This window comes from Sceloporus undulatus, chromosome 2 (assembly GCF_019175285.1).
Source record: "Sceloporus undulatus isolate JIND9_A2432 ecotype Alabama chromosome 2, SceUnd_v1.1, whole genome shotgun sequence".
NCBI classification, from domain to species: Eukaryota; Metazoa; Chordata; class Lepidosauria; order Squamata; family Phrynosomatidae; genus Sceloporus; species Sceloporus undulatus.
In genome coordinates, this window is record NC_056523.1 from 294,179,779 (window position 1) to 294,196,237 (window position 16,459).

A 16,459-nucleotide genomic window follows, 5' to 3' on the forward strand; every position below is an offset into this window, starting at 1 on the left:
TATTTCACTCTTCATCAAAATATGCATGTTAAGCAGCTCATTTATGCTTGGATGTCTGTTCTCCTGTTCAATTGTTGTTGAAGTAATTATAAATATTAGTTCTTTTTTTACATTTCTAGTCACTCTTTCTTCACTAATTACATCCTTCCACCCCAAATGTATATATAAATATCTACCTCCTGAGGCAACTCTGCCTGCAAAACGGTAGATAGCATTGACTAGAGATTAGATATTAGATCATGTTGTTTTTGATGCAAAATGCTAATGTAGCTACTGCCTTGAAACATCTGAAAGGCATTCTTTGATGTAAGTAAAAACATTTCAGACATGTGTCCCACCCTAGTAGCATCCTTATACTTCTGGGGGTAATATTTAAAAGTATTTATGTCCGGAAATAAATCCTTTTTTCATCCCCAGCCTTGTAACTGCTTTCTTGTTTTCCTGACAGGGTTTATGTACGTAGAGAGATCTTGTAGCTCCTTTGAGACTAACTGAAAGAAAGAAATTGGCAGCATGACTTTTGTAGACTTCAATCTACTTCCTCAGATGCTTTTTGTGGAGACAGAGTTTACTTTGTAGCGGTAAATGGCATTGCTCTCTTAGGTAAAGAGGTAAAGGTATTCCTCATTGACAAGGTTGTCAAGTTGTGTCCAACCAGAGGCGGTGGTGCTCATCTCCGTTACTAAGCCAAAGAGCCAGTGTTTGTCTAAGACTACTCTGTGATCATGTGTCCAGCATGATTGCACAGAATGCTGTTTCCTTTCCGACCGGAGTGGTACCTGTTTATCTACTTGCATTTGCATGCTTTCAAACTGCTAGGTTGACAGAAGCTGGGACCACTGATGGAAGCTCACCCCCATCATGCAGCACCTGGACCTTGGAACTGCCAACCTGCCAATCCTGCAATCAACAGAATCAGCGTCTTAACCACTTGAACAACCGCATCCCTCTTATCCATATTTAAATTAAATAAATTATATATTAATAAATGTATTTATTTAATATATTTAATATATTAATAATATATTATATTTTATATTATACAATATATTATATATTAATAATATTAATATATTAAGAATAATTTGTTAATATATTAATAAGTATTAAATTATTTGATTTATTTAATAAATTAAATTACATACATTAAATATTAAATTAAATATTATCCATATTTACATTTGCTCTCCTATCCATATTCAACTGTTCATACCATATTCTTAGGACAACTAAATGTGGAGTTATTCCATTAAAAAAAGCATAAAGCATTTTTAAAATATTTTCTTTATAATTCTTTGGGCCCATTCCCCCAAAGTCTAAAGATGTGCATCAAGAGTGCCTTAATGAACTTCTACATCTCTTCTCCCCGGCTCCTTCTTTTCTCAAAGTAGCACCATGAGGTGGTCAACCCAGCAAGAAGAGCATCTGAAGCTATGAAATGAACTCTTCCTCTCCTCCTTGAGGGCCTCTCATGTGGCTGCTGCCTTGCCTCCTTTGCTTTGCTCCTAACTTGTCCCACCCCTATTCTTTCCCCTAGTCCCTTCTCTTAGCCGTGTCTTTCTGCTGCTATATCTGGTACCCCCTTCCTTCTTTGTCATCCCCACAGCTATCTCCCTTGCACCTTGCTTACCTCTCTTGCTCCTCTCACTCTGTCATGGCACATCCCACCTTTTCCCCCTCTTTTCCCCTCCCTCACTTCATTCTCCCTTCATTACCCTAAAAGGTGGGGGGGGGGTTTGGGAGTTTCCACCAGCAGTGCTAGTGTCTCTTTGAAATTGTAGAGAAATTATAGCTCAAAAGGAGGCCTGTGAGAGGTGGGTAACTTTGGGGATATGTTCACCTGTGTATACCAGTACTAACTGCAGTGACCACACCAGTTTCAGTGAATAGAAGAGTTTTATTTTTAAATGTGAAAGGGGGCATAAAAACACACAAAATGCAATGCAACTTTAAGAACCGTGGATGGCTATCAGAAAGAAAGATGTGGAAGGTTGGATACAAGCCCTGGTGATGCAGTGGTTAAATGGCAGTACTGCAGCCATTCACTCACAGGCACAAGGTTGTGAGTTTGATACCAGTCTGGGGCTCCAGGGTCGGCTCAGCCTGGCATCCTTCCAAGGTCGTTAAAATGAGTACCAAGCTTGTTGGGGGCAATTATCTTACACACTGTAAACTGCTTAGATACTGCTTAGTTCAGTATGAAGCAGTATAGAAATATAACTGCTATTGCTATTGCTATTGCTATAGAGAGGAATTGGGAATTATAGAAAGCAATAATTAGCAGTCCTGAAGAAACTGGTCTGGAAAACAGAGAGTGGCTCAGGCAGCATCTAAGAGTTACACAGAGAGATTAGAGTCACATGGCTAGGGCTGGAGGATATTTATATCTGACTTCATATGCTTAAGAAATTTTTGATATGATATTCAGTGTGAGAAAGGTCTTGATGACTTTCCTAGAGAATTTAAAAAAGGGATCCAGAATGGCTCATGGCTTTAGCTCTGTCCTAACAAAACAAAAAACAAAGAACAATTAGATTTTAGACAATCCCTGGATCATCAGCCAGGAGGGGTGACTAGGAACATGTCATGAGGTGAGATGGTCTCTAATTGATTTGTGATGGGACTGCCTTTCTCTCCATTGCAAGAGGAAATGCAAAGCATGTGGGGGGTGTGAGGTGCTCAGCAAACCCATTTCTTTGTATTTGGGTCTCACGCATATCCTCAGGACAGCATGACTCCTCACATGTCTATTTTTCTAGTTTCCACAGGTCATTGTGACATCAGAAAATGCCCAGTGCTAGATATTAATCATGAAACCCCATAGCCAGCGGGACAGGCGTAGGGTACACTAACACCTTTTTACCCTCTCCAATATACATTGTACCATGGCATTGTGTCCCTCCCTTGTTTCTTTCACTTTGCCACTTGCACTACTCATTCTCCCAACACTCCTATGCCCTTCCTTGCCCCATCTTATGATCTTGCAGTGCATCCCTCCCTTGCTTCTTGCATGCTTCTGCTCACTTTCCCATCTCTCTGTGGAGATTATCAGGTGGGGACAAAATATCCTTGTCCCATCCTTTTCCCATTGTCATAGCGCGATTGAGAGAAGATTTTCATATGACATTGCACTTATCCAGTCATTATCCCACCCGGAAAATGTGACTGACCATGATTGCGTTAAAGACTTTCAAATGACATCATGCAGATCCCATCACTATCCCATCACTGAAGCTGCGTTGCCTGGCATTTTGCATTAATGGGAATTTGTATTAAAGCAATGCTGCTTCAGTGACAGGATAATAGCACTATGATATGAAATACTTTCAGGGGAACGCATGAAGGATGGGATAAGGACGGGGGAGCGATCTCGTCTTTATCCCGTCCCCATATGATGACCTTCCTTCTCCTTGCTTCACCTTGTACCCCCACAACACTCCCCTTGTGTCTTACATGATGTCACTAACTCTCACTTCCCTTCTACCTGGGTAGACATGTTTCTTGAATAAAAGTTTGATACAAGAGTCTCTTTACATTTTCCCCATTGTTTGGTTTCTACAAGAGCTAGCTTCATACATTTTTATTTTTTAATAGTGAAATATAAACAAGAATTACACAAAAGGAAGAAAAAAGGGGGGGGGGCGTTACATGTATCCCATATACATAATACTAACTAATTCACATCAGCACACCCATGTGCACGTGCTATCATTGGGTAATATAGGTCATGGCAATCCGGAGATGGTCCAGTTGGTTGATGGCCCACTGTACTTCTATTTTGACAGCTTGTACCATTGAGTTGCTCTGCTGAGTAAAGGAGTAAAGGATCTACTGACTTGAATCACTATTCCAATATGTAGTTTTAATGCTATTTTATAATTTCATTTTGTTTGTTTTTAAATCTACTTTTGATTGCATTTGCTTTGCCCTTAATCCCCATTTTCTAGTTTTCCAATTTATCAAGGTCTTTTTGAATTTTGCTCCTATCTTCCAATGTGTTAACTACCCCTTCCAGTTTTGTATCAAATGCAGATTTGATAATAATTCCCTCTATCTCATCATTGAAATCATTGACCAAAAATATTGAAAAGTGTTGGTCCCAGAACAAAACACTGTGGCACTCCACTTGTGACCTCCTTCCAGTTTGAAGCATAGTCACTGATGACAATTCTTTGGGCATAGTTTTCCAACCAATCAGAAAACCATATGGTGGTGTTTCCATCTATTCCATATTTAATTTGCTTGGTAAAAAAAGTATATAATGAAATATTATTAAATGCTTTCCTGAAACCCAGATAAATGATAGCCACAGTACCCCATCATCTGCTAAACTAATGACTGAAACAATAAAAATACATGGTTAGCTTATTGGGGTTTGTTATTGACAAACCCATGCTTACTCCTACTAATCTTTGCATTGTCATCATGCTTGCAGACTGCACAATAATCCATTGTACAGTGGCACTTGATATTTGCAGGGGTTCTGTTCTGGACTCCCGCGTGGATGTAAAAACCCATGTATGCTCAAATCCCACTTACTTCAATGGTGGTGTGCCCATGTGGCCCCACAACAATTGAGGATTATGGCTATTTGGAGGATCATATAATCATAGAGTTGGAAGAGACCACAAGGACCATCCAGTCCAACCCCCTGCCATGGAAGAGCTGCTGCTGCCTCCTCCTCTTCCTCTCACCCCACTGCCTCTTTTGCCTCCCTTCTCCACCTGCTTCCTCCTCCTCCTCCCACCTCCCACTGCACTGCACCTTCCTCCTCCCACTTCACCTCAGCTGCGCCTTCCTCCTCCTGCCTCATCTCCCTCCTCCTCTTCTCACATCATGCCATGCCTTCCTCCTCCTCTTCCTTGTGCTGCACTTTCCTCCTCCTGCCATGCCACCTCTTTCTCCTCCTCTTCCGCCCCCTACAGGCTTGCCATCCATGAATGGTCAAATCTGTGGATGGCAAATCCGCATGTAATATTTTTCCTGGTATGTTGGTCAGGCTGACTTGCCTGTAGTTCTCTGGGTCTTCTTTTTTGCCTATTTTGGAGACAGGAACAATGTTTGCTTGTCTCCAGTCCCTTGGCACTTTACCTATTCTCCACAATTTCTCAAAAATGATGGCAAGCGGTTCTAAGTCAGTAAATTCATTCCAAATTCTGGGATGCAGTTCATCTGGTCCTGCAGATTAGAACTCATTTAGGTTAAATAGATGATTCCTGATTATTTGTTTATCAATCGTGATTTGCAATCCAGATTTCATGGCAAAGTGTTGGCTTAAGGAAGGGAGCATACAATCTTCTTTTGGGGTGAGGGATGAAGCGAAATAGATGTTGAGCAGTTCTGCCTTTTTGTTGTGATCCGTTTGCATTTTACCATGCCTATTGAGAAGTGATCCCACCATTTCCTTGGTCATTCTTTTGGAAATATTTGGAAACCCCCTTCTTTTTCAGATGTTTTCAATATTCTTCTTCCATGGAATTGTTGTGATTGTGCTTTTAGCAACTCCTTCTCCATGAAATCCCACCCATGCTGGTTGTCTTTTTCCTTTAGCATCTCTAGTCATGGGATTCTACTCAGCATTTCATGGTGTTTGATATAATGAGTTTTCCTAATCACTTTATTCCCTTTTTGAGCACAAAGTGGTGTATAATTATCTTAAAATAAAAATGGATACATTCAAATAATTTATTAACCAGCTACTATATCAGTTGTGATCTTATCTGGAGAGTGCAGAGCTTGCATTGCAACTACTCTAATGAACTAACTGCTCTAGTGCTACTCTAATACTCCAAACTACTCAACTAAAATCCAACTACTCTAATGCAGTCTACATGGGGCTGCCCTCAAAGATAGCCTGGAATGGAAACATTAGCTAAGAGAGATGTGACCATTTGTCAGTTCATTGAGAGCAAATGTAATATTAATTATACCAATTTTGTACCAGTTGCATGGGTTACTGGTAATTCTAAGGCTAGTTCAAAGTACTGGTTTTGGCCTTCAGGCCCTGAATGGCTGGGAATCAGGTTATTTGGAAAACTCCCTGAAGCCATATGAACGTGCATGTGCTTTCAGATCGTAGCTGGAACCTCTACCCATTGGCCTGCCTTTAAAATTACTCACGGCTGCATTTGTACTGCAGAATTGATGCAGTTTGATACTGCTTTAACTGCCATGGAATTCTGGGATTTAAAATGTTGACGAGATATTTACTTTTCTGTCAGAGAGCTCTGGTGCCACAACAAACTACAGATCCCAGGATTCCATGGAACGGAGCCATGATAGTTAAAGTGGTGTCAAATTGCATTAATTCTGCAGTGTAGCAGCAGCTTATGTTAATGGGACCAGAGGCAGAACTTTCTCCTTAAGAAGGCTCCATTTTATGGAACTCAAGTGATATGTAGCTGACCCAATCAGCTGCATTATTTAGGAAAGCTTAAAAATTCCACCTCTTTCAAATAGCGCTATTTTATTGGTTGTGTCATGTTATTCTTTTATTCATGTGGCTCTAAAAATGGAATGTACCTCCTACTCTTTCTTGTTAATGTTTTTAAAATATTAAGCTGCTTTAAATCAGTACTTGGTTTTAATGAAATAGCTTATTTAATTGTTTTTAATTGCTCCTTAGTGTTATTAAATTTTGGCTTCAGTTTGATTTAATTCATGATGCAAACCTCCACTGCAGGTGCAGAGAGGCGTGCTCTGCAGAACTGGAGAAATTCGTATTATGGACTGCCAAAAAGACAAACAGTTCTGAGAGCAAAGCAAACCTGAACTCTCTTTAGAATCCAAAATGATTAAACAGAGGCTATATTACCTTGGACATATGAAATGACATCACTCATGGGGAAAAAAGATGATAATTTTCAACAAAGTAGAAGGTAATAAGAAAAGTGGAAGACCACATTACTGGTGGATCGATCCATTCAAAGAATCCACAATTCCAAGCTGGCAAGATCTCAGAAACTGTGGTATCCCCACCCCTGGTATTGGGGGGGGGGGGGGCAGCAACAGCCAAAAGGGTGCACTCACCCCTTCTGCTTCACCACCACAGTGGCCTCCTTGTGATAAGACCATTGCCACTTTGGAGGTACCAGGTCAGGCATGCTCAACCTTCTTTTTCACCATGGTGGCAGTGGCCTCCTTGTGGGGAGACCTCTGCTGCCATGGCTCAGCAGGGCTGGGCATGCTCAGCCTTCTTTTTCACCACAGCAGCAGTGACCTCCACATGAGGAGACCATTGCCACTGCAGTGAAACAGGGCCAAGCATGCTTGACCATCTTTTTCACCACAGCAGCCTCCTCATGAGGACACTGTTGCCCACTGTGATGAAGGAGGGCTGGGCATGCTTGGCCTTCTTCATCCTTTGCCACTGTGGTGGTGGTCTCCTTCTGAGGAGGCCATACTAGAACTGCAGCAGGAGGAACATATCATATATGAATCAAAGTGGGAAAGAATTGTGATTGGGAGACATTGGAGGCTTTTACCCATCAATGAGAAAGTGTATTCCAGCAATACATGGACTACAGATCAGCTACTGGACAGACACAACTTCATGTGATAAGGTATGGCCACAGATGCCACTGTCTTCCTCTAATTCCACTTTTCAATCCCCCTGGGATAGAGTCAGAGAAAAAGAGAAAAAGGTGGGTTATTAAATAAACAAATAGATAAATAAATAGAAATCATGTTCAAAATTTACTTTATTAGATTTTAATGTACTCTTGCACTTTTTAACATTGTAATGTTCAGAGTTTTTTTTTAATCATATTGTATTTTTCTTTTTATGTCTGCATTTTATTAGGTCACTTGAGTAATGTAATTCAGAAAGGCAGATTATGAATATTTAAATAAATAAAAAGAAATAGTATTTAAGGCGTGGTACATACCGCCATAAAGCGGTGTACCAGCGCTGATTGCCTAACCCTAGAACGTAGGGGCAGCGTAACAATGGTGGTACCCTGTGTACACTGGCACCGCCATTGTTATGTAAGCCCTGTGCGGTGTCCGCACATTGCCGCACAGCACTGACATAACGAGTGTGCCAGTAGCGCACTTGTTACACTGCCTCTGTGGCTTAAAAAGAACGCGCTTTTCTGTGGTTCCTTTTCCTCTGCAGGGAAGCCACAAGGTTTAGCAGCTGCAGCTTCCCTCTGGAGGAAAAAAGGCCGCTAGCAGGCCACCCGTTTTGGGTGGTCTGTCTCAGGCCTATGACACTGGAAACAGCAAACTTTTGTCCTTCATCCATTGCTTTGTAGTCGAGCATATGGTTTGAATGGACAGGGATCATTATTCCTCTGGTGGAGGATGCCAGCCTCACCCTGCCCTTAAGCAGAGGAGGCCATGCAGGCAGGCACACCCTGAGCATTTCTCCTTCTCCTGAAGTCCCGTTGAGGAGATAGAGAAGGAGAAAGCCACTGGGCTGGTTGTTTCTTTGTCTGCTTGCTTTCTTGCCTGGGGCTCAGTCAACCCTTCCTCCCCTTCCTGGTGGGTCTGTTCATCGTCACCCCTCCCTGGTCCCTCTCTCCTGGAGGCCTCCCTGTTTCTCTTCCTCCCTTTTGGGGGTCTTTAGACCCCTGATCTCCAGCCATGCACCATGCACTGTATGCTCTCCTTGATGTGCCCCCTGCATCATCGCTCTGCATGGAGGTACCACTGCCACCACCACCAAGCTCTCCTTTCTCTTCTTGCCCTGTCCTGCGCCTGGATCCCCTCCTGGTGTGTAGCTACAGTCCTGTCCCTCCTGGTGGTCCTCCTCCTCCCAGGGCTGATGGCCGAGTTGGGTGATGTCCCTATGTCACTAATGGCAGCACAGCCACATGCATGGGGACAACACAGGCTTGCGATCTGCAAATACTCAAATCCATGGATGGCAAGTCTGTGGATACCACAGATACTAACTGTAGTTAGTAATCATGATAACTAGTGCAAAAACAGCATGGGTCTATATGGTAGTTACTGAACATCACAAAAAGGATTAAGTTGTTGTACTTGTTAGGGTTGTTGAGTTAGGACTATCCCAGGCCCTGAGACTTTAGGGCCTAAACCTAAGTCCCAGGGAATAGCTCCTTGTGATATCACAGGTGGAAACCCCCAGTGATGTCACACGGGTAGCCTCTGGCAGTGTCATTAAACAAAGGACATTAAGCATTAGCCTCAGGTGAAGAGAGCAAACAATTCAAATTAATAAACACAGGCCACTCTGAGATTTCTCTCCAGGGTTCCAAGGACTGGGAAAGAGGTGTTAGGCCCTGAGATCTTGCAGCTTAGGGCTGATAGACAACCTTCAGACTTCTAAACTGTGTGAACTAGATAGGCTTCTGGTCTGATCCACTGGATTTCTTCTCCATACCTTATGCTAAGCTGCCACAGACAGCACTAGCCTCACTTCCTTTCATCAGACACAGAGAAAATAACTCCATTCTAGGTCCAAAGGAAGGATGGGAGAAGCATTACGTTTATATTGCTAGTGCAGCTTGGGGGAAAAGAAAGAATTAAGAGAAGCAAATGGATAATGCTGGGGGAATAATTTATGAGGGGAGCTGCGAAGATGTTATCATCAATGGAAGCAATTATTTCTGTTCTTTATTTCTCTCAGCCTATCAATTATCACTATAAACATCTACCTGCGAGGGAAGGATCATCCCCCAAAGTGCTATTCTGCCTCATTTCATTTTGTCATGGTAAGCAAATCCAGAGGACAAAATACTAAACAGCCAAACAATGGCTTATTAAGTGGCATTGATATTCTTTTCACACTGTCACCCAAAAGCACACAGGTAGTTTGAGACCAAATGGTTTGTTTATTAAATGCGAGCGGGGTCTCCTGAAAGTTGGGCTTTCAGAAGTAATTTCCATGCGAGCTCATCCCAGTACCAAGCAGCTACTCAGGAAAGGGCTTTGCAGATTGACACACACGGGTGTCTCTTACAGCCTCCGCTCCTTTGGCTTTCCTCCAATTGCTCTGGGAATGAGGATATGGAACAGCTTATATGTTCTGGTGGGAACAACTTGTGCCTTCTAGTGTGCATTCTCAACTATTAGCATACGGCTGCAGAAGATGACAAAAACACCTGTTTGTGAGGAAGCAAAGCTAATTCATTTTCTTTTTACACTTCCATAAACTGAGAAAGAAAGCACAATTAGAAAGAGAGAGAGGAAGGAAGGATAGGACTATTGTGCAACAAATCTTATCAAACTGTTTTGGATAGAGAAAATTATAGAGCATTTCCATTTTGCCCAGAATTTGGCTGCAATTTGTAATAAATAAATTCCCTCTTTTAAAGCTTGAATGCATCTAATATGTACACACACACACACACACACATTTCCCATACAGCAATTTCATCTAGCAATCTTCTGTGTTTCTGCAATTACTTTGATATGTCTTGGCCCTAGAAATTATATTATCTGCCCTTGAATACAAAACCAAACATATTTTATTTGCATATTTTTAATGAATGGCTTTTCCCTCAAGTTGTTTCCAAGAACCTAAAATATTAAATTAAACATCCTCCACATTTCTGTTTGTTTCTTTTCTTTTCCCTTTTTAAAAAAGGCTGTTTTGGTCCATGGGAAGGTTCAGGGAGATAAAATAGCCTTTAAATCATGTTTTAGACATGGCATCCAGAATGGTGGGAAAGTGTTAGCATACCCAACATTTCCTGCACTGTATATGGGGCATCATATTCTCATATTTTAATATCTAGAGCCAGTCATGTTTTTAAGAGGTCACAATGACCTTTGGAACATCAGGATGTTTCCCATGGGAAAGGCCCAAAGACATATGGAGGATTTAGATGGTACTAAATCAAAGTTAATGGGTTTGCTGATCATTCTATTCTCCCCCAGGATTTCTGCATATCCTCTTGCATTGGAAACAAAGGCAATCCCATTGCAAGGCAAATAAGACTGTATCTCCTATCAAACCTCTACAATATTCCCAGCTACCTTTCTTGTCCATCTATTCTCCAAATGCAATCACTGTTTTGTTAATCTGGAGTAAAGACCATCTACTGATGCAAATGGGAAACCACTCAGAATCAGGGGCTTTCCCAGCAGATAATGATCACCAATTAGCAGACACTAATCCTCTTTTGCATTAGCCTCCCAGCCTGAGGCCAGCCATCAACAACAAAACAATACGCATGCAAATCACACCTGCATTCTTAGGCTCACAAAGTATATATATACCCAACTTTTTCCAGGCAAGCATTCTCTGAAGATGCCAGCCACAGATGCTGGTGAAATATCAGGAAGAAACTCTTCTAGAACATGGTCACATAGCCTGAAAAACCCACAAAAAACGATGGATGCCGGCCATGAAAGCGACTTCACCATCTACTGAAATTGCCATTTTTGACAGAACTATGAGAAAGCACTCAAAGTCTGTTTTCATGTAGAAATGTTCAGGATCCCTCAAGGATATTCATCCTCACATGTCCAATTTATGAGCAAACACCAGAGTTCTGCCCAACCATCCAGATCTTCTCCTCTTTCCAGATTGTCTTCAGACACTCAGTGGTTCTCCATGGATTCCTCTTCAGGACTGGTAAATATCACCCCCTCTTTACCCACGCCTCTTCTAAGAAGAAATTATACAGTTTCAAGACTTCTTGTGACTCTCCCAAGGCCTGTGTGTGTGCTGTAATGGCTTGAGTGTTGGACTACAATCTGAGGAAATAAACTTTAGTATATGAAAGCTTGTGCTGCCAACTTCTTTCTTTCAGTTAGTTTCAAAGGTGCTACAAGATCTCTGAAGACCAGGGTGCAATTGCCAGCTTGGCCATGAAGCCCACCTTGGGCAAGTCACACTCTCTTAGCCTCAGGAAAGGCAATGGTAAACATCCTCTGAACAAATCTTGCCAAGAAAAACCTTATGGTGGCCATAAGTAGAAAATGACTTGGAGGCACACAACAAAAACAACAACAAATCCCACACTGTTAGAAATTTAAATGCTATTAATACTCAAAGCTGTTTCTATTCACAGATTCTTTGTGACAGAAAATAAAAGTAAAAGTTGTCAGAGACTAGACAGTTTCTGCATTTAAGAAGCTGGAGATTTTACAAGATTTACTCATCTGCCTAATAAAAATGTATTACCATTATATGTACTTTTTAAAAATTATTTTACCTATCATGGCAACCGTGGCTTTTCTCTACAACAACAAAAAGGAGGAAAACATTACTTCTGTCCTATTATTAAAGAAATCCCACTGCTGTGGTAGACGTTGATTTTTAAACACGCATATCACTATTTCTCAATTTCCAGATACAATTACTCAAACACGCCTGTGACAGGAGACACCTCTAAGGAGAAGAAAAAGCTTCAGATGATAAAAGAACTGATGATCTCATTAGCAGCAAGCAACTGTCAACCTATCTATGCTTGAAATGAAATGCCGAGCTCTAAAGGAAGATGACTTGTTCTTTCATCATTGTGACTGATCAAACCATGTGTAAAGGAGAATTCCATTTCTGATTCAAAGGTGAAATTACTGTGAAAATGTAATATGGGAACTATCTTTGTGAAACACAGAATGGGAGGAGGGCAGGGAGGAGAAATGAGAGAATCAATCTGGGACAGTACATGAAAACAGAAAGAGCAACAGTTGATGTGTAGAAGAATATCAATTAGCATCTCCCAAAGATTTCAAAGAAGGAACAAAACAGAAGGGACTTGTAACAAGAAAGGGCTCCCAAGCATTTCAGGATTAAATCTGACTGAACAAACCTATGCCTGGCATTCTGCTTCAGACGTAGTGTCTTTGCAAATGGTCTTATGTATGTGCAGAAGTGAATTGTGTAGTTTCACAACATCCATATTCACCTAGAGACTACTGTGATATTCAAACAGCCAGCAGCCACACTGAGCAATGGTCGTCTGTTCTGCTGGCAGTTGGGATGAAATCGTGCTTCTGAGTCATGTTCAAAATGGAGGACATTTTGGAATTCCTCCTGGACAGAAGGTTGAAATGTAGGCTGTGTCCTGGAAAATGAGGATGTCTGATCACCCTATGGCAAGGTGATCAGATGTCCTAACCGCCAAGGAGGAGAAGGCACAGCAAAATGGAGGACACTCAAGTAAAATGTAGGGACATGACCAAAAGAAAAGCTACAAAACACTTGTATCATACTTGATACTGCAATCCACACTTCTTAGCCATGCTCCAAATGAAGGACATTTTGGAATTCTTCTTGGACAGAAGGCTGAATTGTAGGGCATGGAAAAGGAGATCTAGTCACCCTGTTCTAAGAGAGATTCAATTGGCTCCATCTCTGTTCTCTTTTTGCCTGCAGGCAAAGGCCTTCTCATTCAAACAAGCCTTCAGCCTTTAAGTGGTTGAGGTAGGAGAATGTGCAATGAGAATTTTTTTAAAAAAGAAAAAAGTAAATATGTGCTTAATGTGCTTTTTCTTTTCTTCTTTTTTTTTAAATGTTTTTAATACAATTCGTGCCACTCAGTCCTCATCTTTTACAAGATTAGGGACACACAATTTCACATTCCCAAGACTGTATGTCCTTGTAAGTACATTCATCTCTCTCACCAGATTGTCAGCAGTCTTGTGTTGGAAGCACGCAGCACAGAAGACAGACAGCAGGACAAAAGGCTACACCTTTCTCTGGCCCATGCCTTAATTAGCCATGGCCACTAGATGGCAGCATGGTATGAATGTCAGCAAGAACATTCATATTGTCTTTTTTTATTTTTAAGGTGTTCATGCCAGACACTGACATTTCAATTATAAAGAATAATCAGCAACCTTTCCATTTTAATACCAGTTCCAGAAGTATACATGGGCCATTTCACTGTAAGATACAGTACGATTTAAGCTTCTTGTTATTCCAAAGCCTTGGAGTTTGGAAATACTGTTTTGAATGGAAAATGTTAGTGAAATTTGATGGCTAGCCCAAAATGTATACTATTTGGAAAACAGGAAAACAGCTTCCCCCCGCCTTCTCGTGAAGAATGTATTGAAACACTATTATGTTCTTGGGGATTGTAGATTCAGTTCTTGAGAGTGGAATATTTTTTGAGTGTTTCCAATCTCTGTGTCACTGTTCTATTTACCATATTTGTTGGCAGATTTTTGTTAGAATTGGAAATGATTCTTTTTCTACAGGATGAAACAGCTCTATTAGTAGACCATATGTACCTGGTGATTTATTTCTTCCAAGGGCCTCTTTCTCTTGACATTTTAACATTGTGGGTTAATCGTCAAATGGTTCTTGCTTTAAGGCCGTGATGGCGAACCTATGGCATGCGTGCCACGGGTGGCATGCAATGACATTTTGCCGGGCACAGCCCAGGGACAAGCAGGAACAGGCATGCATGTGCCAGTTCCTCCTTCTCCCTGCTTTTCCTGGCCTTCAGGAAGTGGTGCTGGGGAGAAGAAGCCAGAGGCGTGTGCCTCTGGCTCCTCCTCCCAGCCCTCTCCCAGCCTTCAGCTGCCTCTCAGAGACAGAGTCCAGTAAAAGGGCAGGGGAAGGAGGAGCAACCGGCAGGGCAGGGGAAGGAGGCAGGGGAAGGAGGAGCAACTGGGGCACACCAGTTGCTCCATTCCAGAGACCTTTCCCGGCCTCCAGCTGTCTCCAGAGAGACTGCTGGGAGCAGGGAAAGGTCTGTGGGGAGGAGGACCAGGTATGTGCCATCACTACTCTAAAGAGAACATTTATCACTTCTGTGATGGACAACAATATTAAACAATCTTGACACACACACACCCCCATGATCTTTTAAAAGGTACGACAGTGGGACTTTGTTATCCACTGGGGATTGGTTCCAGGACCCCTGTGAATAACAAAATCTGTGGATGCTCAAGTCCCATTAAATATAATAGCATAGCAAAATGGTTATCCCTTATATCAAATGGCAAAATCGAGGTTTGCTTTTTAGAATTTATACTTTTTGGGAATATTTTCAAGCCGTGGATGCTCAAGTCCATAGATAAAAAATCCATGGATAAGAGGCGCCAACTGTATTTTCCAGTGTGTGATGCTTTAGAAACAGTTCAGAAATTCTAGCTGGTGCAAAAAAAAAAGGGGGGGGGTAAAAAGATTGTTCACAGGAATAGGGTGATATAGTCTAAGCTAGTGCTTCATATCCTCCAGCTGTTCCAGTTTGGCAGTAACAGTCTTGATTAATTCTCAGCTATCCCAATACTTCAGTGGCAATGAGTTGAAAATAAAAAAGTCATTTGCACCCCATTAACTCAGCTGGTGGGAGAGAAGAGCAACGGGGGGAAGAGTCTTGCCCTTCCCAGTAATCTTAGGCAAAAGCAAAGTGTGGCACCTTCTCCTAGCTCATCCTTTTCTTCTCATTATTAACTTTACTGATCACACTCTCGATTCATCCAGACTGATTAAAAAAGACCAGAAAGTCCAAGATTTTGTTGCTGTTCTTTCCAATTTTATTTTGGAGATTCCATATACATTTTGTTTACCCCCAGAATATTTTCTGTCAGCTCCTGATACAACCAGACACTTTTTATACCAACTACTCGAATCAGTTTATTCTAACCCAGTACAAAATTGGAAGAAACAAAACAAAATCTGGGACTTTTCTGTCAGTTTGGATGTGCCCAGAGTCCACTGTTGCTCAGCCATATATGTCCCATTTTTCATCTGTGAAATGTTGGAGGGAATGACACTTTCTCATCTTCATTGCCTGCCACCCCATTTGGGGCCCAGTTCTAAGGGGTGACCCTTCAACGACAGGGTACCTAAGGATTGTCTCCTGCCCAGAACATGGAGCCATTTTGGACTATATTGTGGTTGTTGTTGTGCACCTTCTTGTTGTTTCTGACTTATGGCCACCCTAAGGCAAATCTGTCATGGGCTATTCTGAGGCTGAGAGAGTGTGACCTGCCCAGGGTCATCCAGTGGGTTTCCATGACTGAGCAAGGACTCAAACCCTGATCTCTAGAGTCATAGTCCAACACTCAAACCATTACACCACTCTGTCTCTCATTTTGTGCTATGCTTCCAATAATCACTTAGCCAACATAGCTACTGTAACTTTTTTAAGTCACTTTTTATAAGCTCTGTTCCTCCTAAATATTCCTCTTTAGATCTTCAAGTTATGTTCTAAATAGGGAAACAAGCATCTATCAGTTTCAATTTTAATAATAATATGTTTTATTTATAGACCGCTATTCCGCAATGATCATAGTGGTGTACAGTAAAAATTGCAATACAATACAAGGTGACAGTTAAAGGAGGGAGAAGTCTTGTCCTTCAGGCTGTCCCTGATGTTGCTGGGTCTGCCTGATCGCTCCCTCTGAGGCCAAGATGACAGTTGAAAGAGGGAGGAGCCTCTTCCTTTAGGCAGTCCCCGATGTTGCTGGGTCTGCCTGATCGCTCCCTCTGAGGCCAAGATGACAGTTGAAAGAGGGAGGAGCCTCTTCCTTTAGGCAGTCCCCGATGTTGCTGGGTCTGCCTGATCGCTCCCTCTGAGGCCAA

General features: G+C 41.8%; 1 protein-coding gene across 2 annotated transcripts in view; it reads left to right on the forward strand.

The window, feature by feature from the left end:
- The window catches only part of CD180 (CD180 molecule), a 60,837-nt gene that overhangs the window by 21,050 nt on the left and 23,328 nt on the right, over positions 1-16,459 (forward strand). The window contains exons 1-3 of one of the 2 annotated variants that reach the window (XM_042450941.1): positions 5,006-6,878; positions 9,596-9,680; positions 10,849-11,548. In XM_042450941.1, the coding sequence (XP_042306875.1) occupies positions 11,402-11,548 (147 nt within the window). In that variant the 5' untranslated portion in view covers positions 5,006-6,878; positions 9,596-9,680; positions 10,849-11,401. Of the gene's footprint in view, positions 1-5,005; positions 6,879-9,595; positions 9,681-10,848; positions 11,549-16,459 lie in introns of those variants that run through there. The other variant, XM_042450942.1, reaches the window with a different exon arrangement.